Here is a 27733-nt window from a genome sequence, read left to right as displayed (position 1 = left end):
AAAGTCACACAGCTTCTTACCCATAGTTTTATATCACAATTATGGTACTTTTCAACATCATAACTTTTTTCCCTATCTTATTGGCTAATATTTAACTGAATGAATGCGATTATTTTACAGCTTGCCTATCTAAGTGTTTAAACTTTTGTGCTGACTGAGAGCATTGAATTTATCTTAGCTGGTTCATTCCTGGCATTAAAATAAAATACATTTAATCTAAAAGTCAAAGTCTGTAAGATCAAAGATATGGAATCTTGAAATCCAAACCAGAAGGATCATAAATTCTAATTCCCTTTAATGACCTATGTACTACATCTCAGTGTAAAATAAACAACTGAAAAGTCTCTTCAGGGTTGTTGGACATACTCTTCCATTTACAAAAAAAAAAAAAAAAAAGGCAGTGTCTTAATTAATTTATATATAAAATCTCAACTTTAATGAAACCGAGGTGGGGGAGCTATTTAAAAGGCAGGCTTTGTATATGCAAACCCCATGTTTGTGTGTTAAAGAGATAAAATGTTCAGGCCTCCATTAACTTTGCAAGCTACAGTAGCCACCTTGTCAGATGTACAGGTTCCTGTCAGAAAAGACCAATACAGGTTGTTGTTTGTAATCAGTTTGTTTAAACTCTTCTCTAAGTTGTAACTACTGGCATTTCCATGAAAAGTTCTCCTCTCTAAAACCAGTGGCTAGCAAACTAGATGTAAATAATGAACACATTTTTACAGATTTTCCAATGTTACTGTTTTCCTTACCCCAAACATTCTCTTTTATCTTGTCCTCACAAGTATTTTTGCAGTCTCTTAATATAAAGGCTGATCCTTACTTATTCTACTTTTAAAACCCAAACTCTTTGTAGATTTTGTTGAATGAATAAGCAAATGTGCTAAAAACCATAACATCCACCCACACATTTTTCCTGTGCTAACTGGCTCTGTATGGCCTTGACCTTTGTAATGTTGAACTTCCTTTTATTGCAGGATGGATCTAAATATCGAAACTTCCATTAAGTTAAACAAATAAATCAAGTATGTCAGCAGCAGAAAGAAGAGTTGTCTCAGGGGTCCTAGGAAGAGGATAAAAGGAGCTAGTAGATAAAAACTGAGCAGAGTGACTTTTAGTTGAATACTTGGAATCAAACCTAAATTCCTGACAAATATGTGTATGGTTTTACACATTTGTGGGCTTTGACTTGCATGTTCTGCTGTGTTTTAAGTTATTCTCTTCTCACTCTGGTGACCTGTCTGGGATTGCTTAGGACAAGGAGGGACTTCTTGAGTCAACAAGTCTTGTACCTTTTTGTACAGTGACTGAATTCCACCAGTAAAGCCATTTAAACCTTGCTGTCCTCTCTCAACCCTGGGGGATAGCTGGGTTTGTTCTGTTTTTAGTGTGGAGTCAGCTAATACCCAGCCTGTGTGCCTTGTAGCCCATTTTTCTCTGATGCCAACAGTACTCATTAGATCCAGATGTTCTTCCCTAGCATTCCTATTTTTTATGTGTGTGTATTTATAGTGAATAGTATTTCCACTCAGCCTTCACCTGGATAAACATGCCAGGCTCTTCCAGATGCCTCTGTCTCCCAACAGGCTTTCTTGTTTCCCATGTTGTCCCAGCCCTTTCCTGAAACTTTTAATTTTCCTGGAACACCAGTGACCAGAAATAGAAGTTCTGTCACAGGTGAGCTGGGGTCACTGCCAAAGCTCTCTGGACTCCTCTAAATAGCTGTGCCTTACACAGGCTGGTCAAGCACCTCTGTGGTTTGTGTCCTGAGTAATTCCAAACTGTGAAGTTTTGGATTGTGGCATAGATATTTATTAATTCCAAAGTATGTGATCTTTTCTTGGGTCTTTCACTTTGTTTAGGAGCACTTGGAAAGTATTTTTCCAACTCCTTATGAAGCACTCTGAGTGTGATAGCTTGTTTTTGTACTTTATTATTTTGGTTTGGGGGAGAGGTGGGTCTTGTTTTTTGTTTTAAAAAAGTGACACTAATTAATCCCTTGTATCATGGTTCAGTAACCACACACCATTTATGAAAGTGACTTATCCACTGACTTTAAACAGCAGAATAAATTATACTAATCACATTTTGTGTATTAATTGTTTGAAGATACAAGCTAATATTTCAAACAAAATTTTCTGCTTTTAAAGGTGCAGAGCAAAGAGCAGATACCTACCTTGAAGGAAAAGACCAACTGGGAGGTTGGTTTCAATCCTCTCTATTAACTAGTGTGGCAGTAAGGAAAAAGGCACCATACAAGTAAGTGTGTGGATTGCAAACACATTGCTACTCCTTTCATTGAGTATCAGGCTTTTGGTAGTGTGCACAGCAGTATATAAACAAGAGACATCAAACCATTACTTAGCATCTGATTTATGTTCTTATATTTTCAGTATAAAGTTTTTTCAGATTAGATTGGAAGGAATTTACTGTTTAATTTTTTTCCATCTTAATTTTAATAGATATTTTATTTCTCAGTCCTTTAGGTATTACATTATCAAATACAAGCCTGGCTTTTTGCCATCTCTCCCACTCCCATAATCAAAGGGATTCTTGTGGGAAGTGCAGTGTGAAAGTCTCCTAAAATCATTGACTTGTGAATTGAATGTTAGGCTGTAGGGAATTTGGAATGACTGTATGTTAATCTCCTGCTGGAGCTGTGGAATACTCTTTGTCCCCTGGAAGATGAAGAGCAGAGGGAAGGGTAATATGGATCAGTGGCAAGAAGGCTGCACAATTTTGGGAAAAGTGTTGGCTTACCAAGACAATAATACTTTAGTCTTTAATAAATCTGAAATCCATGCGTCCTGGATATCTAAACAATCTGTTGCTTGCACGGCAATATTAAATGAGGAAAATAAAGTTGTTTGCAGTACCTGGAAGGTAGAACAGTGTATTCATGGTTGGTTGAACTCAACGGATGGAGCCTCAGGCTTACTGAAATAGAGGGTTTCTGTATGTTTTGACTTAGGAATATCCTCATTAGAAATCTATTCTGAACACAGAATTTCACTGGGATTTGGTTTTCACTAAAATCTTTTCTTCAGGACTCTGGTAGTTCATGGATTTACTCTTGGTGAGAAAGGGGAGAAGATGTCTAAATCTATTGGCAATGTGGTTGACCCTGATGTCGTTATCAATGGAGGCGAAGTAAGTGAAACTCTTTGAGTTCTTAGAATCACTAGTTACAGCTTTTCACAACCAGATTCTGCAGCTGTCCTGTGGTGTGGTTGTCTCTAAACAGCTGTCTTGTAGCAGAACTCTGTAAGGCTCTTCTAAAGGCTTTGGCTGCACTGCAATTCTCTTTGGTTGGAGTGAAAACCTTGAGTTGTTTTGCTTCAGCTGAAGCGCCAAAACCCCCACATCTTTATTCTCTGCTGAGAGAAAATGCTAAAAGAAAAGAAAATTATGCAGAGGGTGTAGAATAGTTCCTTTTTATGTGGCCACAGAAACCCAGTACACCTGGCAATGCTGTTGATGGAGTAATGGAGGGGGGGACATTAAAAAAAAAATTAAAACAATTGACCTTTGCTTTCAAACTGAAACCTACAAGATGGTCCTGACAGCAGTAGAGCTGTCAGATGTAGCAGTTGCACCCCAGCAATCTGTCTGCTCTCAGCCTAGACTGTTACTGACTCTGGAAACTTCATTCCATGGTCAGGAATGTTGCATTGCAGGTGATGCTCTGATTTTTTTTTTTTTTTTTTCCTCCCTCTCCAGTCCTGCTGTTGCTCCTTCTGAGGCTGCAAAGCAGATTTTGCAACTCTCTCGACAAAAGAATCAATCCTTGCAAAGACTTATCTGATTTAATTAAAACACACAATTGCTCCTATTCTTTTGAAAAGGGCAGAATCCATTTTCAGAGTTGAAAACAGTCTGAAGGGGAAGAAAAAAGTATGTCACTTTAGATATTAATGTTGCTATTTTAATGATAAGCATTTGAAGAATTCAGGGCTGTGGGTGAGTTTATCTCAACTCACCCGGGTTCCAGCATTGCCTGAACACAGACTGCTGCAAGTATCTATTGTAGTCCTGCTGAACAGTAAATCCTGCAAAAAGAGGGTGAAGGCCTCCAAACACAGTGGCCTTCTGGGCACACGTACAGAGTTTTAGGTAGCCCTGCGAGGAGCAGGGAGCTGGACTTGGTGATCCCTCTGGGTCCCTTACAGCTGGAGATACTCCATGGCTCTGCAGCTCACAGCACTGCTCACCAGGCTGCAGGACTCCCAGCAGCTGTGTGCCTTTCTGTCCATCCTTAGGATCACACCAAGGATCCTCCCTATGGTGCCGATGTTCTCCGCTGGTGGGTGGCAGAATCCAATGTTTTTACGGAGGTGCTGATTGGGCCCGTGGTACTCAATGCTGCCAGAGATGACATCAACAAGGTAAGAGCCACCTATGCTAACGCTGTTCACTCTAATGACAGGCCCTCTTCGTAGTGGCTGCAAAGCTTTTCAGGCTTTAGACTAAAGGAAGCTTTTCCAAACTCATTTAGGGAGGTACTACTGTGGATCAAAGAGTGTACTAAGAAAAGGACTGATTTTTGCAGCGTGCCTTGGTAACAGCCAGTCTTTATTCTTCTGTAGGTCCTTTTGGCATATGTTCTCCATCATGCTTTTGTAACTATTCAAACAGTCATTTTGAAAAGTAGCCAATTTTAGTTAATTCATCATAGAATATGAGCATTTTGCTTTTCACCTGAAGTGCAGACCAATAGTGTTTAACTTTTCTGGGTTGTTTCTAGCTCCGGAATACACTGCGCTTCATGCTGGGAAACCTGGAAGGCTTCAATCCAGAGACCGATTCCATCCCCCCTTCAGAGATGTACATAGTGGATCAGTACATGCTGCATTTATTGCATGAGTATGGCAACAAGGTAAATTGTATAAATGGTAAATTAGATAAATGTGTGTGTACTGTTTTTCATTGGTTAGAAGCTCTAGGGAAAACTCTTTAAGTCTGTAAGTAGATTATGTGTCAAGTAGGCACATTACAACCACAGAGGATCCTTAGATGCAGTGTGTGCTCTCTTCAAGCCAATTTCAGCTTTTGAGGAAGGCTTTGTTTTAACATTCTTAACTTGGTTTTGACATCAACCAGTTTTTTTCCACTCCCCACCCCTGCCCAAGGTGTCAAATTAGAAGTCTCTAGAAATAGCTAAAAAAGGATATAAAAAGCCAAACCCAAAGAATTCTAGAGCTTTGGAAATGTGCTGTATGTAGTCCAGAAGTTTGTAATTTCTGTCACTCAGAACCATTCTGCTGAAACTATGAGCATAATTCCTGGGGTTCCCCTGGTTCACTCCCCTCAAACTCGAATTGAAATTATTTCTTTGGCCTAATGGTTAACTGAATTAATATTGTTTTTCCTTTCCAGCAACCTTTTAAAGAAAAGGTTCTCCCAGACTTTGTGTCACTGATTACAGTTTCTCTAAGTTTGGGTTTATCAGGGGCTGTCATTATGTGCCATGTGATGGAAACTGATACACTGTTCTTACCGGCCTCTGCTCCCTCTCCCAGGTTACAGACGCGTACAAAGAATATGAGTTTAGCAAAGTTGTCCGATTACTGCAAGCATTCTGTTCCAGAAACTTGTCTAACTTCTATTTCAGCATAATCAAAGACAGGTGAGTTCCTTCCTGCTGCCTTCAAAAGGGAGAAAACATGTTAATGGGTTTGAGATGGAGGTAGTAACATTGCAGGTGAATGCTGAGTGACTACAGGTATCTCAAAGAACCTCTGAGATTGTGCCCTAGTGCACTGCAGCTCCCCATGAAAGCTCAGCTGCTCTCAGCTGTTTGTCATAGTTGTGCTTCAGTGTTCTGTCCACTCGGGGTACTGATGGCTTTAAAAGGTAATGAAACATGCACATTTAAAACCAAATAAATATTTGAAGATAATCTTGGATCTGTATTTCTCCACAGAAGGGTGTACATCTGAACTTGGGAAGGTAGGGGGAAGGGCTTTTAGCATTTACCTGGACAACTGAATGCATTTATCTGGTTTTTTTCAATCAGCAAAAAATCCCAAGAGTGTGACAGATACCTTTGTAAATCTGAAAGGGCTGTTTCATGTTGGTAGGAGATGGGGGGTTATACTGGTCTTTAGATGCCAGAATGTGAGTAAAGGGTGGTGGGGGGGGAGATAAAAAAAATCCCTAATGCCAGGTTTTACAGTTGAACCAGAACAAAGGGCTGACAGCTGCAGGCTCAACTCCCTGATGACAGATTCTCTCTGTACAAATTAACAGGTACAAAATGGCCTTTCCTGTGACAATGTGGCTGTATATGCAGATGGTCCTGTCTGTAGCCCACTGCGCTTGCCTAGGAAGGGCTCTTAAGGGAAGCTTTTCTTAGGGTCAGACTTCTGTACTCTCATGGCTGTACTGGAAGTGTGGCTCTTGAGCAGGAACACTGACATGAACACAGGAATACTTTCCCAGTTTCATGGCTGTCTTGCAGGCTCTATTGTGAAGAAGCAAAAGATCCTAAGCGTCGCTCGTGTCAAACCGTGCTAGCGGAGGCTTTAGATGTAGTGGTCCGGTCCTTTGCACCAATCCTTCCTCACTTGGCAGAGGAGGTTTTCCAGCACATCCCTTATAAGAAAGGTAAAGCACATACAATATCTAAAGAGTTCTTTTAGTGCACTGTTTAATTGCACAGTTAAAAGAAATGCAAATACAGAGATGTGCCATTCTTTTTTATTCATTTAATAGACGCTCGAATAGAAAGAATAAACTAAGAATTCCTTTATTTTGCTTTCAAGACTCAGAGGGTGTGTTTCGTACCGGCTGGATTAATGCAAGCTCAGCATGGAAGAAGCCTGGCATTGAGGAAGCAATAGAAGGCGCTTGTGCAATGAGAGACTCTTTCCTTGGGTCCATCTCTGGCAAGAATGCTTTGGAATATGAAGTCATCATTGTAATTGAGCCTGGATTGCTGTTTGAATTAATGGAGGTAAAAAATGCAACTAAGAATAGTGTCCCCTGTGTGAAAAATACTAATTTCCATAAACTTTCTTCTGCTTTTTACTTCCCAGAAAACCACAGAAGAGTTGAGGCTGGAAGGGACTGCTGGAGCCTGTACAGCCCGAGCCCCTTGCTCAGGCAGGCTTAGTTAGAATAAGTTGCCCAGGACTGTGCCCAGTTGGGTTTTGAATACTTCTGAGGATGGAGACCCCACCACCACTCTGGGCTACCTGTGCCAGTGTTTGACCACCCACACAGTAAAAAGTGGGTTTGTGTTTTCGTGGAGAAGGATCATCTTCAACCTGCTGGCAGTGCTCTTTCTAACGCAGCATCCTACTGCGGAATGCTGCTGGCCATCCCTGTTGGGAGAGCAGAATGCTGGCTCATGGTCAGCTGTGTGGCCACCATGGCCACCAGCTTTCCAGCCAGCTGGGGCAGAGCTCGATGAGGTTGCCAGCCAGTTTCTCCATCCCACTGAAGTTCCTCTGATTGACAGCACAGCCAGCTGGTGTGTCAGCCCCTCCTTGGAGCACTGTCAGCAGCAAACTTGCTGAGGGTGTGCTCTGCCCCAGCACCCAGCTTATTAGTGCATAGGTTAGAAAGTACTGGACCCCATATTGACCCCTGGGCTACACCACTAGTCACTGGCCTCCTTAAAGCACCTGTTCTAGTGCCAGTGTTCCTCCAAAGTCATCTGCTTTCTTGATGTGAGGGTCAAAGTGAACTGCAGAGAGAACCTTTACACTGCAGTTCAAGTCTGTACTCCTGCTCCTGGTAGGAGTAAAGAAATTAGATCTTGGTTCAAATCATCCACTCTGAGTAGGAACCATGAGTTTGCATTTGCTTTACAGAGTGGACCATCTTAGAGTTTGCAGGGGTAGATGCCAGTTTGGGTGCTGGACTTTTCAAAACTATAGATATACACATATTTAGACACACGTGTAAACAAACTCATGCTCTCTCCCTGACAAGGCTCTGACAGCTGCTGCAATCACATACATAGCAATTTATTTTTGCTTTAACATCTTCTAGCAGAAGGAACAAAAACAGGTTGCAAGTCTGAATGTTCCCTCTCTCCCCTAGGCACTGCAGGCTGAAGAAACTTCTACTGATTCACAGCTGAATGAGATAATGATGGCTTCCCAGACAACCCTGCTGAGCGAGCTACCCAAAGAAACACCTGCAGATGCAAACATCACCAAAGGGACCTTTCTGATTAACTTGGAAGGTAAGAGAACTATTCCAGACAGGCACGAAGCAGGTGGTTCTTTCCTGCACTACAACATACTTGGTGTTCACATTGTATGTATAGTTGAGTTTTACCTACAGCTACAGCCTCTCTCTCAGCAATAACACTTCCTTTAACAGGTGGTGACATCTGTGAACAATCTTCCTATAAAGTTATAGCCCGACCAATTGCCAAAGCCAAATGTCCTCGCTGCAGGAAATACACTTCCGAGTCCTCAAGCACTCCCTGCCCACGGTGCCTGAACGTCCTTGCTGGAAAAGGGAGCACGTGAAGACAAAATGCCTGTGCCCAAGCTGCTCCCAAGTCCTGAGTATGGAAGTCTAACATAGCAATGGCTAACCAGCAGGTCTGCATACTGAAACCTGTAGAACCAGATGCTTGAGCCCCAGCCTGAGCAGAAGTATCATGTATTTTGGGGAACCTTATGTGTATATGTGTATATATATACACACACCTCCTTGTGTATATCACTTTCCAGCTGAATAAAAAGGGTGGTTAAAAATAACTGACCGATTTACTTGTTCTTAGCACTTCCATTTAAGTGAAACTCCCCCGTAAACCAGCTCTTGTATAACTTTTATACTGTCAGCTGGTAGTTCTGCAGAACCCCAGAGAACCCCACTACACTGGAGTGTGTACTCTTGTAAAAACAGAAGAAAAGGTGATGACCACCATTCCCAAAAAAGAAGGAAAAAACCACAATGAAACCTCAAATTTTATTTAATCAATTTACACAAATCCACAGCAAATTAGACACAAAATAGCACTATATACAGAGTATTACTTACAATACATTACAGATTTGACTGGCGTAGTGTGTCAGCTCTGATGTGATACTCAGTTACAGTAAAATCCTTTACGCAGCTGTACCAGGATCAAGGAATGTAATGCAGCTAAGAAGCACTTCTGGTTCTCCTGGGGTTCCTTGATGACCAAATCTCAAGCCTCCTCCTTTCTGCCTAAGTGTGAAGTGCTGCCAGGCGAGGTGTCAAGTCACCTGTACAATATTGCCATCTCCCGTTTCTCCCTTACAGCTGTTTTACCCTCAGTTATGGAAGGCAGTAGAGAAGTACACAGAACATAGACCAGGGCTGGCACTTACTTTTACTGGAATTCCTGCTATTCTTTGCTCCATCTGCAGGAAGTCAAAACATTTGGTATTAAATCAAGAAGCTGCCATCAGAGTGCAGGGGTAGGAAGTAGGGATGTGGAACAGATGAAGGAGGCTGTATGGAACAAGCCACCTGCATAACCTTTTTTGTGGGGGGAAGTCTAATCCTTAGATGACAGCAGCACGTACTTCAGAAGGAAAAAGACCAAATTCTAAATTCTGTCTCCAGCAAGGCAGAATATTATGAATGTTTCTTACACATAATGCAAGAGGAGCAGCTTACAAGACAGAGCTGTTAATTTCAGCCGACTTCAAGACAAAAACAGTTTACACCAATTTCATTTTTCTCTCCTGGCTTCCTTCAGGCAGACAGTGAACAGTAACTGATGCAAAATAATCATGTTCAATTCTACTCCAGTAGTGAAGATACTCACTATGTGGTTCCCTGTAGGTACCATCAGTAAAAGTGTTTATTTAAGGCTAAAGTACTCAGTACTACAGGTTTTCAGAGAAGTTGGATCAACTTTTCAAGCATTTTTGACTACAAGTTAACATGTGCAGAGATTGATAGCAATACTACGTCTTCTACAGTGATAGGATGGAGGAACAATCTTACAGTAAGACATTCCTTGACCTACTTAAACTCAGCAGAGCTTAATAATAATGGAGAGGGATGTAAATCCAGTTTTAGCTGAAGCCCAGCAGCCTAGAGACAATACTGGGAGATCCAGACTAAAAGATGAGTCCATATTCATGTCTGGAGAATTGGATTCTCCTTCCCAGGCTGTTCTCCCTTTGTATGAGGCCCCAGCACATTTGATCCTATGTCTAGTGCAGTTGTCATTCTCACATGTAATGCAGTTACAAGGCATGAGCCCAACACCAGCTCTAGCTTCAGAAAAAGCAGTATTGGCTTTACATGGTAACTTCAGAGACTGAAGTTCTTCTTGGGTCTAATTCTAAAGCTTCTTTTGAGAAACAAATCATACATGGAACATTGAAACTGCAGCAGTTACTGCCAGCATGAAATACAGAATTTCACAAGATGTGCTTTTGTTAAGAGACTAAAACTGCTGTCAAATATACCCAATTCAAACAACTGCATAAAGCACTCAAGTCAGAAATAAATAACAAAGCAGTTCAGATACTGACAAGTGTACTAGGAACTAAACATATTCGTACTAGTGCAGAATTTAAAATATACTCCAATTTAAAATTACCTCCTGAAATTCTGGGGTGGGGAGCATTTGTTCTTTTCATTGCTTAACAAGAGCCACGTGGAAGTTTCCCCTGTAAAGTTCAGCCTCTTTGTGTAAAACCATGCACTCTCCCTGTGCAGCAGATCACGCCGGGATGGCCTCCACAGCCTCGATGAGGTTCAGGGCCAGGCTGTACTGCCCGTGGTTCTCCGGCAGGTGCTCGATGACCTTGTTAACCAGCTTCGCTGTTGTTGCAATTGGCACTTCTACATTTTGAAGTTCCTTGGGGTCCTGTATAACAGAGTAAACACAGCGTTAGAGTAACTCTGCAGATTAGCCCTCCCAAACTTGCATAAAACAGATTGCTTAGGTTTATAAACAATTAAGCTGATGCTTTGACCCATGAAACTGCTTCACCCTCCCTGAAACAGAGCTTGCACGAGGAAAATCGGGACCAAATCCTTGTTTCTATGATTAAGAAACGGCCATTCAGATGTAATCTCTGTCTCGATGAACAGAAGCTTCTGAAAAATCAACCTGTTTTCCAAAATTGAGCTTAACTTACCATGGCTTTGAGCCACGTACAGAGTGTTGGAGGAAGCCTAGTGAGGAGCTCCATGCCCTCCTTTGTCTGCCCATGGAGTAAAACGAAGGCCAACCTCTGCCCAGCCAGGATGAGCAGCTGTGATGCAAGCACTTCTTTGTCAGCCACCTGAAGAAAGGCCTGAAAACAGGAATGTAAGGCACTAGAAACAGCTTCAGTATGACACAGCTCACTCATCTGGAGGCCTAAAAAGTGGTATCAAAATGAGGTGCTCAATACTAAAAGGACAAATAGTTTTTGATACTGTTTCTTGTGCTGTGTTACTGTAACGAAGCACACGCAGAGCCTCCGAGCAGCAGAAGGGTAAACAAAGGCAGAGAATTACTCTGTACTTTACACAGCGATTAGCATGAGCACAAGATCTGTCTTACAGTTCAGCAACATATTCCTAACTTCCATGTAATCTCTTGTTTGGTTTCACCCTCAAGGAAGGGGAGGGTTTTTTTGTAGCTTTTTTTTCTTTTCTAAAAGAGATTACAGGCAAAAAAAAGCAAATTCTTGAAACTATCAAATATAATAAAATAAAAATGGCCATGCTGGTTTAGACCAGCCATATAACTCCCTGTCATGTTTCCATGTATACACAGATTCTCAATGGGGGAAAAGGAAAAATTTGGGTAATTATTGGTCTTAAAAAAATACTTTTACAGTCTCTAACTTTTCAGCCTGGGGATTTGTCGAGCTTGATAAATCCTGCCTAACCCTTCCAGGCATCTTAAGTAAGCGAAAAAGTAATTTTAGCAGAATATATGACATAATGTTGTACTGATTTAAAAACTCTAAAAGCTGCTATTACCTCTTCACCGAGATGATCCATCCCATAACTATACAGTTCACAGACATAATGCCTTTTGACCAGATCCTCAGAGATCTGAAGATACTGAGCCAGGTCTGCAGCCAAAGTTGGCCAATTCTTCCCCTTTTCAAAAGGAAACAATTCCTCTTCTGAGACTTCTTTGTCCTTTTGTGACGAACACAGTGTTTGAACCGCTGCACTCACAACTTTGAGCAAGAACTGGGAAGCAAAAATTGCAGGTTACTTCAGTATTATTTGAAATTTTATGAGTTTAAGAATTTAGAGTGCAAAACTTATGCCTACCTGTTGTCGTATGGATAACACATTTGGATCCATATCCCCACTAGGTAGCAGCTGAATTGATGTGAGGTCTTTAAAAAATGCATTTTTGCCCTAAAATTGAGAACCAGAGACAGGCCTCAGGGATACAGGGGAATACAAAAAATCCATTTTGCTCTAATACTAAGCAGCCCACTTACTAATTTGCACTGCATCTTCTGTTTTGCTTTGAGGACAAAAATTAGTACTGTAAGTTAAAGCCACAGAAAAATCCAAACTTCTGTTCATGCAATCGTAACATGTCAAGGATTTCTTTTCAAACTTAAAACCACCTGCCTACTAAATTAGGTAGCTGATACCAGCTGGAGCTGAAATTTGGATATATTTCCTGGTCCCTGACTTTACACCAATGTGTCAAGTAGGAAGAAATGCAAAATAGCTGATAGGAATATAAATTTTATGTATTACCTATTGGTATAGTTGACACTGCTTAATTGTAAGGTCATTTGAACTACAGATCAATCAAATTTCAGGTAAAGGCCTGAATGATGGAACATGGTAGCCCTTGTTCCAGCCCACCATGCTCCAGCAGTGACATGATCAATGCCAAATATCTCTGGAAGTCCTGCTCTGCATCACTGCAGGCAGAAGGCAAGCTGGTACCAGTGCTATGTTAAAGGAGAGTAATGAATGTGTAGGTTTAGTTAGTGACTTGCCCTGTCACAAATTAGGTAGTAAACAGTCTTTGAAACTTTTAACCACCTTTTCAGCCATCAGTCAAAATTCTCTAAAGACCTGTTAGAGATTCTCTCAGAAAGCTCACACAGCAAATGGAAATCTTGAGTAAGTGAAGGAAAAAAGGCAGCGGCTGAGAATAACAGTTGTGTGTAAAAGAAAGGCAGGACAGGAACAGGACCCAATTTTGCATTTTTAAATGACAAAAAGTAGTAAAATGCTTTCTGCTAACAGATAAGCAAAAAGAAAAATGTATAAAACCAATGGAATTTGACTAATGGTAACCAGACTCAGTTTACAGACAAACAAGAACCTATGGCAAAAGGAGAGCAATATTCTGCATTTATTAAATTTCAGGAAATCATTAAGAAAGCCATGCAGTCTGACAGGATTAAATCATTTTCTCCCCAGCAGGAATTAAATGACATTTACACGAGTACTTTGTATTTAGATTTTCTTAAAATTCTAGTGTGGTGAAGCTAGGAGGAGGAGGAAAGCTCAATTTCTGGTACCTGCTTTGTATCAGGGTCAAGCTCTGACTGTAGATACACTGCATTTTAAGTGCAGTGACTTTTTGTAAGTGGTTTATATGGGTTAAATGACAAGTTGTTTATTCACTTTGAGATGCTCAGAATTGTGAAATAATCACGAGCAATAATGGATACAACAGTGACACTAACATAACATTTCTGACCTTTAAATATTTGTGTTTTCACTGATCTGGCACTTCTCAAAGCAACTAGAAAAACCTGTCATCCAGTGTTCTTGACATGCAGTATTTTCAGGCCAGCTAGTTATTAAAGAGCTGATCTTCATGCATCTAAGGTCACTACAAATCTTTTATTCATAAGGAAATGCACCAAATTTGGGTCTCATTCTGAATTCTGGTGACAACTTCATTAATGCACCACAGTGGACTAAGCATCTTTCATAAAATTATCAACTGTTTAAAGAGTGAAAGCTAGCATATATTACAGAGACCAAGAAGAAGGATAGCAATATTAAAATATATTCTTCCAAAAGTCATACCTTGCTATCAAACAGCGTCAGAGGCTTCACACTCTTCAGGGAAAACCTCATGATGGCATATAAGACAGTACACAACACAAACTGGTGTTCCACTAGTGGGTAGTGAATGCGTTTCTGCTCCAGGGCGAGTTCTACTATGGATACTGGTCCTTCTACTGACACCCAGGCATCTTCAGTGTCCAAGACAGGAGCCTGCATTTCATCACTAGTAACATCTGCCTGCCAGAGCAACACAGAAAAGCAGTCATGAACAAAATGTTATCTATACTGGCCTTCTCTCCAAAGGACACAGCTTTAACCACAAGTTCTCTGCACTGAAATGAAAAAGAAAATTTCCTATCGTCTAAAAGTTCATTAATATTTGTCTGAACTGAACAGTACCGAAGTTGGTAAAACCACAGCCTTTAAAATCAAATGTGAATCCATTAGTTCCTGACTTTCTATGGGAAAAATAAAAACTTACCTCCAGCAAAGTTTGCAGAAGTTCTGAACAGCAGCCAAGGAAAGCTGTCATCGCTGTGTCACTCATACCTACGTCCTGTTAACAAACAGTGTGATTTAAATTGTTTCAGTTGGAATTGAAACATGCTTTTATTAGCTCTGTATGTTTGAGAAGACAGTTGTTAACATAAAACACAAAGTTTGGCTCAGTTTATTAACCTGTTATATTTAAATGTAAACAAATACTCACTGAAGTACAACAAAGAATTAGAAATAACATGAAAAACTGGAATAAAGTTAAATGTAGCCATTTACAGTACTGTATCTCCAAGACTGAATCAAGTAATCCCATCTAGTAAATTTTATTTCCTGATCACATCAGTTGTCAGCATTAAATTTAGGGATTTCTATTTATTTCTTCCCACTTAGGCAAAAGTAGTATTACTTACCCGTCTGCATAATCTGTCCTTTGGAGCTTTTCCAACCTGTTTAAAAAAAAAAATAATTCATCATAACTAAGTAATTTTCATTGTAATATCTGTTACTCACATTTTAACCTTTTATTACTATTTTCCTAATACAAAATAAGAAAATAGTTCACTACAGCATGTTGGATATCTTGCTTTCAACCAAAGATTTGATGCAGATTGTACAGAAATTAACATCACTGATGTCCATATTTAGCTCATCCTTCTTAAACCCCAGGATTAGAAATAAGGCCCCAGGATCCTCATTCAAATCTTAAAGACAGCTAAGACATTCCCAGTGATTTCTAGAATACAGAACTAAAGCTGTAACACCAAGTGTGACCTTAGAAACACTAGGGAATAAGGGAAAAGGAAAGGAAGAGTGAACACTCCACCATATTCACTGACATGGATAAGGTCTAACAAGCAAGTTATTACATGGTTTCCATGCTTTTCCCATCTGAACTCTTCAGAAGTGACACCTCAATCATATTCTGTTTAGGAATGTTACTACAAGGTCCAATTTCTACAATGCTGCACATGATGAAGCTCATACAGGTAAGTGGAAGTTCTCTATTCCACAGTACAACATAAAAGTAATGATTACAAAATCATGGCAGAGTCTGAACAACAGCTGAAGTGAGATTCCAGGGTCCCAAATTATGGGACTATTTAAACTCAAGTGATCCATCATGCTGTTTCACAACTTTCAGCTGTCGATTTTGGGACTGATTAAATGCCAACAAATATGGAAACTCCATTTTTCTGGAAGTTGTGCTACTGCTTTGATAACATAAACCTTGAGAATTAATCATTGTCAACACTTCTCTTTGCATCTGGACTTTTGTGCTGAAGAACACTCAGCTGCTGCTGCACATCTGGCAAAGCAACAGGGAGATTCTCCTCACACAATTTAAACAGATCTATCACTAACTAGCACTACTCTTCCTAAACTGTTTTCCAGTAAACAGATCCACTGCCTAGTTATAAGCATGAAAAAACCTGAAATTTAGCAGGGACAAAAGACTGCTAAAATTCAAAGTAAACAAGCTACATACTAGAACAAAAGCTGAACTACAATAGTAGCAATAGTTAAAAGTTCTCAACAACATCCACAAAGTGTTCTGTGTTTTGCAGAATAAGAGCTTATATGTGCAAACCTCGGACCAACATTAGGAAAATTTGCTGCTTGTGGTAGTTTTGTGGTAGTAACTTAACAGGAAATAGGCACAGAGAAAACACTTCAAGCTGTTTGTTGTTTTCTAACAGAAATAAAAACTGTTTCACAAATACTTCTCATTTAGCAACTACAAACCAAATAGTGCACTTAAGTTTCAGCACACATCAGCCAGTGTTGATCAGCTGCCTATAGCTGATCATTCAACAGATTTGGTATTTTAAAACATGCATTCCTCACCAATTTCAAGAGTTAGCTACATAAAGCAAATAAACAGTGGGGGTTTCCATGGTTAAATGAATGACATTCCAAATACCTTAAAAAACCAAAACATTGTTTATAAAATCGTTCATAAATACTAGTCTCACTTTTCATCTAAAAACAAAAGCACAGCCTCAAAACCACTGTCCCACTACTGCACTCACCTTGTCCATGAGATATGTAGCAGAAGAAAGCCTTTTTACTATGAATGTATTCCACATCATCAGAGCGATACCTGGAACAATCACACACTTCTAAACTCCACATGAATAGAACAGGGATCTTACAAGATGGTGAATGAAACAAGAAGGATTTGTGAGTTATCCTCACTGCTTTATACTTAGAATTTAGATTTCTCAGGAGGAGGCTCCCTTGGTGATCAAATACAGTCACAAATGCAACGAATCATTGGTTAAAAATATTGTATTATGCAGACTGGGTTAAACACTGTAGGTACACAAAAAGAGTGCACCTTATTTGCATACATAAATAGTCTACAAAAAAAGAAAATGGTCATCATATTCATTAAAACAGGCTATAAAAAATACATGAAAACTAATTGACTGCAATTGACATGTTTCACTATTTAAATACAAATAAAAAATCATTTCAAAGCCATTTTATTTTAAAATGTTTCTAGTTAAACATACTGACTTTATCTAACCAATTTATTTTCACAGTTCTGATGGAAACTCAGTTTCATTGTGAAAAACAAAAGCTTGAAGGCCAGCAGAAAGTTTTGGGGTGCTTTGTTTTTCTTTAAGACAAAATGGCCATCACTACTATGTACTGCATACATTTACTCTAGTCAACAAACATCCATTCTTTCATTTTACAATTTCAACAAAGGTAATTTTTAATAATAATTTTGTACTTACCATGCTGAACGTGAGCATTAATGATGCATCTTAGATGATCTATAGACCTTGTGAGAAAACATGCTTCCTTATGTAAAAAAAAAAGGTAAAAGAACAAGTCATTACATTATTCAAAACTTGTCTGAAATGTAAATTATTAATTCTTAAAGGGTCCAGGTACATTATCCTAAAGCTACTATTTTAAGAATTATAAAACTTGTAACATTTACTGATATTGCAACTTTCCCTACCCGCATCTGACAAACGCATGTGCACATGGCAAAGTTTGTTTCAGTATTGTAATTTTAGGGTTTTTGGTTTTTTTTACTATATGTACTGCTAACACACTCTTTGCTGAAAGGCACCTCCAATGACTACAGTCATTTTTCAAATACAAAACTCCCTTTTGATAGATTAAATTTACTCGATTTTGTTATGATGGAGTAAGTTCTATTCTACAGCAAGTTATGTTGCACAGATCTAAGGAGTGCTGATTTCAGTTTTAATATCATCTGAACTTAGGACAACGTTTTCCATTAGAGAAACTATACGACAGCAGCAGAAAAGGAGAAAATTTTTATCTTTTCTGACAATTCCCAGCAGTGGCCAGGGAATCCAAGAACATTCAAGAAATCCCTCTCCTCCTTAAACAGAATGGATTCTAGTCTAAAAAATTTAGTATTCTGTGATCTGTTTCAGCATATCTAGAATGCAGAAAAAGTTCACCACTATTTTACAGTACCTAAACTGTTGCACACTTGCACAAAATACAATCAAAATCCTTTTCCAAGCTGCTTACTTTTACCCAGTTTCCACACTTCCACTTTTGAGAGTCTGATAGTCCTGGCATTGTGAGGTGCCATTCAGCCTCAGGATCTACATTCATCTTCCCAATTCAGTTTCTGCTTACCACTTACAACAGAGAAATCACAACTAGTAACTGCTTTCAAAGTCAGTTTTTCATGTCAGCAATTCATGTTTTTACGAACTCATTACTCTGTGCAAATGAATTTCTCTTACCTCTGGGTCCTTATTCCACTGCACTACATATTCCCAAGAGCAATGTGCATGGAGTACATCCACTTCAAGACTACATGGAAATTGCTGATATGCAACTTGCAGCAGCTCTAGAAGAAGAAAATCTGAAGTTAGAAGAGTGACCTCTTTCCACTGTAATTTCTGCTACAAAGCAGCAACTAAAACACCTCTGCAGATATTTATAATTTGAAAAATTCATGCTATTTTTCTTACCTAGGATTGTTTCCAAGCCTGCATCTGCTTCTGGTTCCTCAAGAAAGAGGTTATTATGCATTTCTACAGATTCTTCAGTACTATCTGTATTGGTTTTGTATTGGGCCAAATTCAGTACAAGAGGACTGAAACCTTGCTTAAAAACCCACTTTGCTACAGTGTCAGCAATACCTCCTAAGATATTAAAAAAAGAAAAAAAAAAGTATGAGGTATAGCCAATGTATTGCAGATTATTTATGATTCAGAATCTAAGGACAAGAGAAAACACAGGAATTTTAACTACTACCTTTAATTACGTAAGGATAACTCTACCATTAAAAGAACTTTAAAGTCATACATTTTTACAACTTTAAAGCACTATTCTACATGATGTGCATTGGTTTTTTAATTAATAATGGTATCCAGTAGAACAATTTCCAGTGCAGTGTTCATCATTACACAGGTAAGGATGGCTCAGAAGTCTATTAGAAAGACAATTAACAATGTCTCCAAGAGAAAAAAATGTACCTTTTCCAGCTTCAAGCAATTTCTTTACAGACAGCCTGCCCAAAGGCTCAGTCTGGAGTGATGAAACTCTTTTTGTCCTTTTGGTCACTTTGCTGTGCAGTAGTGTTTGAAGTATCAGACAATCCTCTAACTGTTTCAGCAGAAGCTTCCAATATTCAGTATCAAGGGAAAGTGCTTCCCAGGATTCCGTGTCTGAACCTACAACTATTTGGGAAAACTAACAGAACATATGAACTGATTTAGGTCTGTTCACTTAAAGCAGCACAGTTTTGTTTACAAAAAAAGTATAACCGAAAGCCATAGCCCAATACTGCTTTTTAAAGAATAATTTAGTTCAAAGTATGCATTAACTGCTATGTAAAGATAAGTTAACATCTCACACTTCTCAAAAGATGCACAGATCCTTAAATAAAAGCTTAAGGAAATAAAACAATCTAAAAGATCATATTCCCTTTATAATTTCCTATTTAGTCAAAAAGTGGCTTAGAATCCCTTCAAAAATATCTCCTTTTAAATCCTTCACTCCATACACCTTTTCTACATGTATGAATAATCCACCTATATTTCCACATCCTACCACCATACTAAAAATTCTTTACTGTGAGGGTGTAGAGGTACTGGCACAGGCTGCCCAGAGAAGCTGTGGATGTCCCATCCCTGCAAGTGTTCAAAGCCAGGTTGGATGGGGCTCTCAGCAACCTGGGCTAATGGAAGGTGTCCCCACCCACGGCATCATTTGGGGTTGAAACCAAATGATCTTTAAGGTCTCTTCCAAACCAAACCAAGGTTCTATTTACAAGACTGCATATCACCTAAGCCCCATATAATCTGTAGTAAAACACACATATGCCTAATACTGTTTAGAAATGGACTAATATTTTCCATCTTGAATTGCAACAGTGTGCAGTTTCACAGTCTTAATCACAACTTTGTGAAGATATTTTTTGCCAAGAAAGCCAAGCACCCATCACCTTAAGAAGGGTTAGTAACATAAGTCCTATAAAAATTCAACAGTACGCTTAAAAAAATAAAATCAGATAAAAAAAATAAACCACAGAAACGTGTTAAAACGTGTTTACCACCCAAAGTTCAGTGCACTTAAATTTATGTGGAAGCTGTGTAGGCTTTAAGATTGTCAGCATCATCTGCTATCACGAGAAAAACTCAATGTACAGTTTCCATCACATATTTAAATATGTTTTGTCAATGATTTCAATATATCATTAATTCACCTCAGCATAATATTCTTTAAGTTCAAATGCAAATTTTCAGGCTTGCAGGATGGCATGCTTATGCCCATGTTAGAATGGCAACAAATGAATGCTGAGGATGTTCTTTTATTACGAAGACAACAATTTGCACGGAACTGATATATTAAATAAAATAGAAGGGGCAGGTCCCAGACGACTCACCTTTTTCTCTGTCACACTGTCGATTATCTGTGCAGTTACAGAGTGTCCAACGTGAGCAGACAGCAAGGCAGCTGCGTTATTTTCCGACTGAACACAGGCCGTGCGCATTTGCTGCCACCAGGGGGAAACCGACTGAGTGTCCCATGACTCATCTATAGCGACTGAAGGGAACGGGAGAGCAGGAAACACCTTGGATCACTAGGTGTCAAAACTAGTACAGTAGCAACCAACCCTGAAACCAGCACTAATTAATACAGCTTGTATTAGGAGCAATTTCCAATTATTCTACATTATCATTTTTTTTACATGTTTCCAATTACTCTACATTATCATTTTTTATATATGCAGCACACAATTTCTACATTGTACAATTTCTACGTTCTACTTCAATTGAAAATGGAATGTGAATCACTCATTCTCCAAAATTCATCTGTAGGAAACAGACAGTAGATCTAGATCACTAGATAGCAAACCTGCTGTACACTCACTAGATCTAAGGAATAGTACAAAAAGACACTTCACAATGCAGACAGCTTCATTTGTGATTTCAAGATACCACATTCCGTGCATTCAAACTGTCTCTCTTCAGACTGCCTCATGTTCAGCAGCATTAATTTATTCAGACAGCAGCAGCAGCTTATTCATGCTTCCAGTGTCAAACTGATAATGGTGCCCCTATGGTCAAGTATATATAAGGGAACCTGGCACAGACTTACCCATAGCAGCTCTGTGTGAGGTAGGAGAATCAATATTCATTTATATGTACAACCTACCCCCAATAATGGCAAACTGACTTTACAGAGTACTCCTCAAGTTACAGAGATGTTTAATATACAAATGCTGCTAGAATAACAGTGCCTCAAGAACATCTGAGAGTCAGCACCAAGTAGAGACAGGACTATACATCCCAAAAATGTGAGGAAAATGAGCTGGACAGCTGCCTTTTGGTGCCAAAAGAAGTTGTGTCAACTTAGTGTTGAGTGAAAATACAAGGCATGAAACAGGCCTTTAACTGTGGCACTCTTCAGACTTTTACTGTATTTTTAGTTAGTCCATAAACATGCAGTACTTAGTTCTGGTACATAATTTGTGAGGCAGAAAAACCCTAAATGATAATACAGGTTAGTCAGAGTAGTAGATTTCTAATAGTAACAGCTGCATTTAAGTATTCCAAATGCACATCTCACCTTTCATTTTGCTCAGAAGTGACAGCATAGTGTGAAGGCAACTGACAGAATCTGGTTTGTCTAGAATATCTTTTTCCTTGGAAAGCCATAAATTGAGAAGGAGTGACTGTAAGAAAAGAGAATATGCAATTAAAGCAACAGAATGAAAGTTTAATATTGTAATATACCTAATGCAAATACTTTCTCAAACAAATTTTGTGTCACAGAACCTAAATGTTACATCCATTAACCATTATATTAACACGGGAAGTTAAAAATACACTGCATAAGGCACACAGTGACAGATTTTGAAATTAAACAATACCATCTCTAGCTTTAATTTAGAAAGATATTCGAGAAAACATTCTCTTTTAAAGGCTCAACTTGGCAAACATTAGTAGTTGTTAATGCTACAGCTGAAAACTTTATCACAGGCAAATAGTACCGAAATAAACATTTCCGTTGTTAAGTAGTGAATTCAGATAAAGTAGCACAAAACTACAATTACACGTAGATGAAAGATAAAGATGATTGTCTGAACACTACTACTGATTCTGAAAAATTTACTTTTCTTTTAAATTTCCTTGTTTGCTTGCAAAAAGGAATTCTAACAAACTAATTAGTCCCTGAAATTACCTACTCTCATAATTTTTGCTTCGTTGCAGAAGAAATGTTCAGCAAAATTTTATAACACTTGTAGTTATAAATGCATATTTTAGACATTCCCACATTTTCTACTGGAGAATTTTCTTTTCTCTTTTTTTTTTTTTTGGTATCTCTTAATGGGGAAATACAAATATGAGCAACTAAAGAACTGAATATTTGAACACAGCTTGAACACAACATTAATCCAAGAATCAACATGCAGAATTTTTCTTTTCAGTGTTTTGTTTTCAAAATACTAATTCAAAGTTTTAAATTATGCAATAAGTATCTTACCAACAAGGTTTGTGGAGTAAAACCTGCTGATTCCAATGCATCACACATTTCCTTTATGGAACTCTCCCCACACAAACACTTCCAGAAGAAAAAGCTGCCTGAAGCAAAAAATCAGTTGACATTATAAACGGCATCTAAAGCCACAGCCTCTCCCCTTACACTTATGTGAAAGATAATCTATTGATCAGATCACACTGAGTGCAATACAAAGGACTAAGTTACATCCAAGATACCCTGATGGTTTTCCCTTAGTGGATAAGAAGCTTCATTATACAGGACATGAGTGTTCTACTTTCCATGACTCCTGCAGTGGCAGGATTTATAACAAAACAAAGGTTATTGTACTGTTTGTATCTCCTGGTTTCAGCTGGGATGGAGTTGGTTTTCTTCCTAGTACCTAATACAGTGCTGTGTTTTGGATTTAGGATGAGAACAATGTTGCTAACACACTGATGTTGTTAGGTATTATTTACACTAATTTAAGGACTTTTCAGCTTCTGGCACCACTGCTCACCACTCCAGTGAGCAGGCTGGGGAGCAAAACAACTGGGAGGAGACACAGCCAGGACAGCTGGCTGAACTGGCCACAGGGATATTCCATACCATATGACATAATTTTAAGTACATAAACCAGGGAGGAAAGGTGGCTGGGGGCTCCTAGGTATCGGTCAGCAGGTGGTGAGCATTGTGAATCACTTGCTTTGTATACTATAATTCTTTTATGATCATCATTATTATTACTTTCACTTCCTTTTCTGTCCTAAACTGTTTTTATCTTAACCCACAAATTTTGCTTCTTGGGATTTTTCCCCAATTCTCTCCTTTGCCCTACTGTGGAAGGGAAGGGGAAGAGAGCACAAGCAGCTCTGTGGTGTTCACCTGCCCACCAGGTTAAACCACAACAGTCTTTTCTGATGCCCAACATGGGGCACAAAGGGTTGACACGATGACAGATCTGACCAGAGCATGTTAAAATAAATTTGTTATAAGCATTCATTATATTTGTTTAATAGTCAGTGGTCACAATGCTGATGTATTTGCTCTCAGAGTTGTTTTTTATGCAGCACGTTAATTGCTGTACGTGTTCCCTGCTGTGCTGTTTGTCACTTCTGGGAGCTGGGTTCAGGTTACAGCGACACAGTAAGATCTCTGGTCATGACACTCAATGGTATTTGTCCTCAGCATCTCTGTCCCTCGGGAGCCATCCAGCGGCAGCTATTCGCAATTACACCTTTTCTCCTCCAAGAGCCCATCCAGGGGGAAATGGCTTCCTCCACCTTCCCCTTCTCCTCCAGGTGAATCACAATCCTTCTCTGTTCAACGCTGCTCAGTACCCTCCAGGGGAAGTAAAGGTTTCTGGATTTCATGGCAAAGTGACAGGCACTGTTACATACTTCTTCAAGGCAAGACAGGCTGCTAAGGCCCCCAAATTAAGGCTAAGATATTTATAGCATATTATAATCAGTCTGAGTAATTTGGCAAACAGTTCAATACCTCTTACCTAAAGCCACATATTCTCCGTCTTCCATATTTTTCACATTAATCACATCCTTTTCATATTCCAAATATTCCAAGAACATTTTCACAGACAGTATGTCATCCTTCTCATCAGAAAACTGTACAGTGGTTTGAGTATTTTCTTTCTTGTAGTTCTCCAGTAAAGTTTCAAGCCTATGAAAATCTTTTTCTTCAAGCCGAAGCAGTTTAGCCAAGTCCTTAAAAGCAAAAGCCAAAAAAAATGCCACATCACAAGACTTACACAAATGGATGGTTTTCAAAACATAGTAAAAACTAAAAAAGGCAGAAGTCAAAATATCTCATCTTGAACATTAAAAAGGTCTTTCAAAAGGTCCAAAATGATTGAATAATCTCCAAAGCAGTTATTCACATAGCTCAAATGAAGACCTTGTCTAGTTTCCTTTTTAAGGACTAGAGCAGATATATTTCCCATTTTTAGATCATGCTCATGGTGTAACAATCGCCCATTAAGCAAACAAGCCTATATAATACCAGTATGGCTTTTAGCAGCTTTACAAATTATATCAAAAGCAAGTCAAATTATGCTGTTACAAAAAACAAATATCAAAATTTTTAACTTCTACTGGACCCAGAATATCCCTCCAAAACCAAGAATACGCTATGTACTTTCCATAAAGGACTGAAAACAGGAGATCCTGGTTCTACTTTAGTTTCTATCTCAACTTCATGTGACTCCCAAAGAACACTAGGTAGATGAATTACTAGACATTTTTACAAGGATGGAGGGAAGGTATAATAAACCATTATTTCACTAAAAGTTCCAGACCACAAAAATGGGTAACTCGCTTACCTATATATTTTACCTGAGGCCTTGAAAACATAATTTTATGCTTAAATCATCACTTGATTTTATAAGACAACCGAATTTTCAAGTTACTTACATTATCTGAAGGTGAAGTATCTTTCTGTATGCTTTGGGAATTTAGTTTGCTAATTAGTTCATAAAGATGTAACAGTTTTAACTTGTTTGCACAGAACTGCAGCAGTCCTTCATCCACACACTCCAGCTCTGAGGAGAAACAAAACTGCATTTGAACTTGAATATATAGCCTGGAGTAGTGAAACATACTGAGAACCAGAGGATTTCTGTCTCTCAGGTTAATTTTCTGATGCACTGCTGCTTGCAATGATTATATTCCCTTCACAGCAGTATAAAACAAGAATTATTTTTACAAGAGGTATTGGAGAAAGATATCAGGTTCACTTTTAAACTGAAGGAGGCTGACAATGTGGAACTGAACCAAGGCAAATCTACTGTCTTTTCCTGGTTTAAGGTCAAACCAGAGATTGTCAAAAATAAAAATACAGTTCCTCTTTCCTTTTACCAAGAACAACAACCTATAATCTTTTATTCATTCTGCCAACACTGTAAGCATACTTCTTGCATCAGAAGAAATTTAGGTACCTACTGACATGAATTAAATTTCATCTCAGCAAGACACTGTTTTTTGTATTTTGACAATCTTTGACTCAGAAACTTCATTATCTATTGACATTCAAATTCCACTAAGCATTAAAGCAACCAGAATATAGGAAACTAACACCAACACAATGTCAAAACCTCTGTTCCAACTTATTTATTTAACAGAGCATTTTGGATAGATCCTAAAAGGACCTTTCTATACAAAAGATACCTCTGAATATATCATTTTCACCTGACACTGCTTCTAGACATGATTTTCACCCTAGGAGCCCTTAAACACTTTTGACACACTGCTAGTAAAAATCATACAAACAAGAGAGGAACACACAGAGCTTGTCACACAGTCACTTAAACTTGTCTTCACACCACAGCACTCAGAGAGCCCAGCACCTGCTTTGCTTTATCTTTTACCTACTAGACAGAAGTGGAGATATATGCTTATGAAATTAGAAGGCTGGAACATCAGCCAAGTTTGTTCTTTATTGTGACTGCTGGGAAATACTGCTATGTATGACAATAGGAGCTTAATGATGAAAAATACACAAAGAAACAGGCCTCAGGAAGTACACAGCTCTGTCAACCTCTCTTCAGTGTTAAAGGCCATGTTTCTCTTTTAGTCTGGGTTTTTTTAAGAGTTCTAGCAGAAATGGATAATGCTAGCAATTTAGAATGCCAAACCAAAATTAGGTAGAGAACTGCATGTGTGAAGCTCTCAATTCCCTCTATCTTCTTCAAGAAAACTGTAAAAAACCATACCACGGATATAAATGAAGGAAAGATTTCTTCAAGGGTTTGAAACCACAAAAACACATTGTGAGTCTCACTCAGGCAGGAGAAGGGACAAATGATTTATTCAGTACTTGCACATAACAGTGGTAGGGACTTCTTGACTCCTGTTGCTAAAGACTCATCCTCTAACAAATCAATATGAATCCAGTGACAACAACAAAAAAAAAGCAGCAGGCTTCTATTGCTGAGAAAGTCCAGCACATGCAAAGGAAGTGGCAGACACATGCTTCTCCACTTTAATCCTCAATACCCAGTTGGGTTTCCAAAATGGGGTCACCTCAAGCACAAAGAAGTTTCACCCAATTTAGAAAGATCCAACTGCAGAATTTCAAAGAAACAATCCTGCAGAATTTTAGCAACAAGATTTTGAATTGGCAATGCCATTTCCTGACACAGGCTCTGAAATCTCTAGCAAAACATGTAGTATTTTGTAAACTTCAGCAAAGTTTACCAAAAAAAAAAAGGTACCAGGCATCTTATCACAGCTCAGATTCTCAGTGATAAAGATTTTGTGCTTCCACTACATTAAAATTCACAAATCCAAGGTACCAAATCCTTACTTCCTTCCTTGAAGAAAGAATAAATTGAAACATCCACAGGCCTGTGAAAGCTTTTTTCTGGAGGAAGCTTTTACTGGACACAAGTACCCAGCCCAGTTGTTGTTGTTGTTTGTTTGCTTTTAAATATAATCACAAGTTACCAGGCACACAGCAAGCATAGCAAAGCATACTTCCTAGCAAGCTATTTGCAGTCTGCATTTAAAAAAAAGACACGTGAAAGCAACAGCCTGTGATATCTAGCAGCAAAACTAAGCAGACCAAGTCTGGTCTCCCTGTGGAACAGAACAGTTCTACAGTAGTCTTACAGCACTGTAGACAAAGTGCAAATGCCTCTCTATATTTGCAAAATAAATATCCACCTACCCTGTTTTTTTAAATTATCCATTAATGTCTGAGTGATGTTTGTGAGAGATGAAAGTGGCACACGTTCACTTGTCAATATACTTTCCAAAGCCTGTTAAGCAGACATTCAACAGAATTAAAAATTTACTTAATTTTACCATAAAAAAATATAAATTAAGCCAACAATAGCTTGGACTATAGTTTTTCATCTGTATGTTGCCTTCACACATAATACGGAAAGGTCTGTCCTTTCTTTATTATTTTGACTTTTATCATGGAAGATGCCTTGGGGAAGTCATAAGTCAAAATTAATTCCAGCCAATGTGTTGTAAAAAAAAAAAAAACCAGAAAAAACCAACAAAACCTCAAACACGTCAATTATTTGCCTCAAGTAGCTTTAGGGAAAAAATGAAATATTTTGAACCATTTAAAAAGATTTAGCACTCTAATCTGATAATGCAGTATTTTTTCTAATATCAAAGTATACTGGCTTCTATATGTTCACCTGTTTTTTTGTAGCAGGGTATTTGATATCAAGTATTAATTCCTTTGCTTCAGCTTCAATTAAATCTGCAAACAAAGACACAATCACAACTTCAATTCATCTTTCTCAAATGCCTTATGAAGAGCA

The 27733-nt window shown here is 38.6% G+C and overlaps 2 protein-coding genes across 4 annotated transcripts in view; one reads left to right on the top strand and one right to left on the bottom strand.

Moving 5' to 3' along the window:
* Positions 1-8723, top strand: part of IARS2 (isoleucyl-tRNA synthetase 2, mitochondrial) — a 28932-nt gene extending 20209 nt beyond the window's left edge. Inside the window, 9 exon segments of the mRNA XM_032682192.1 lie at positions 2154-2262; positions 3051-3153; positions 4263-4388; positions 4748-4879; positions 5523-5629; positions 6464-6609; positions 6768-6958; positions 8053-8197; positions 8338-8723. Coding sequence (XP_032538083.1) covers positions 2154-2262; positions 3051-3153; positions 4263-4388; positions 4748-4879; positions 5523-5629; positions 6464-6609; positions 6768-6958; positions 8053-8197; positions 8338-8489 — 1211 coding nt within the window. The 3' untranslated portion in view covers positions 8490-8723.
* A 197-nt stretch (positions 8724-8920) lies between these two features.
* Positions 8921-27733, bottom strand: part of RAB3GAP2 (RAB3 GTPase activating non-catalytic protein subunit 2) — a 45111-nt gene continuing 26298 nt past the window's right edge. For all 3 annotated transcript variants that reach the window (XM_032682177.1, XM_032682178.1, XM_032682179.1), the window contains exons 17-35: positions 27608-27672; positions 27124-27214; positions 24870-24997; positions 23951-24164; positions 22450-22547; positions 21532-21637; positions 20345-20505; positions 18933-19149; positions 18426-18599; positions 18195-18301; positions 17196-17262; positions 16482-16552; positions 14862-14897; positions 14435-14509; positions 13972-14190; positions 12232-12321; positions 11929-12147; positions 11094-11252; positions 8921-10819 (exon numbers count right to left, since the gene is read on the bottom strand). In XM_032682177.1, coding sequence (XP_032538068.1) covers positions 10673-10819; positions 11094-11252; positions 11929-12147; positions 12232-12321; positions 13972-14190; positions 14435-14509; positions 14862-14897; positions 16482-16552; positions 17196-17262; positions 18195-18301; positions 18426-18599; positions 18933-19149; positions 20345-20505; positions 21532-21637; positions 22450-22547; positions 23951-24164; positions 24870-24997; positions 27124-27214; positions 27608-27672 — 2444 coding nt within the window. In that variant the 3' untranslated portion in view covers positions 8921-10672. The remainder of the gene's footprint in view (positions 10820-11093; positions 11253-11928; positions 12148-12231; positions 12322-13971; positions 14191-14434; positions 14510-14861; positions 14898-16481; positions 16553-17195; positions 17263-18194; positions 18302-18425; positions 18600-18932; positions 19150-20344; positions 20506-21531; positions 21638-22449; positions 22548-23950; positions 24165-24869; positions 24998-27123; positions 27215-27607; positions 27673-27733) is intronic.

The sequence above is a fragment of the Chiroxiphia lanceolata genome, chromosome 3 (genome assembly GCF_009829145.1).
Source record: "Chiroxiphia lanceolata isolate bChiLan1 chromosome 3, bChiLan1.pri, whole genome shotgun sequence".
In the NCBI taxonomy this organism is placed as follows: domain Eukaryota; kingdom Metazoa; phylum Chordata; class Aves; order Passeriformes; family Pipridae; genus Chiroxiphia; species Chiroxiphia lanceolata.
Note: the sequence above shows the minus strand (reverse complement) of the source record. Positions and strands in the feature narration are given on the sequence as shown.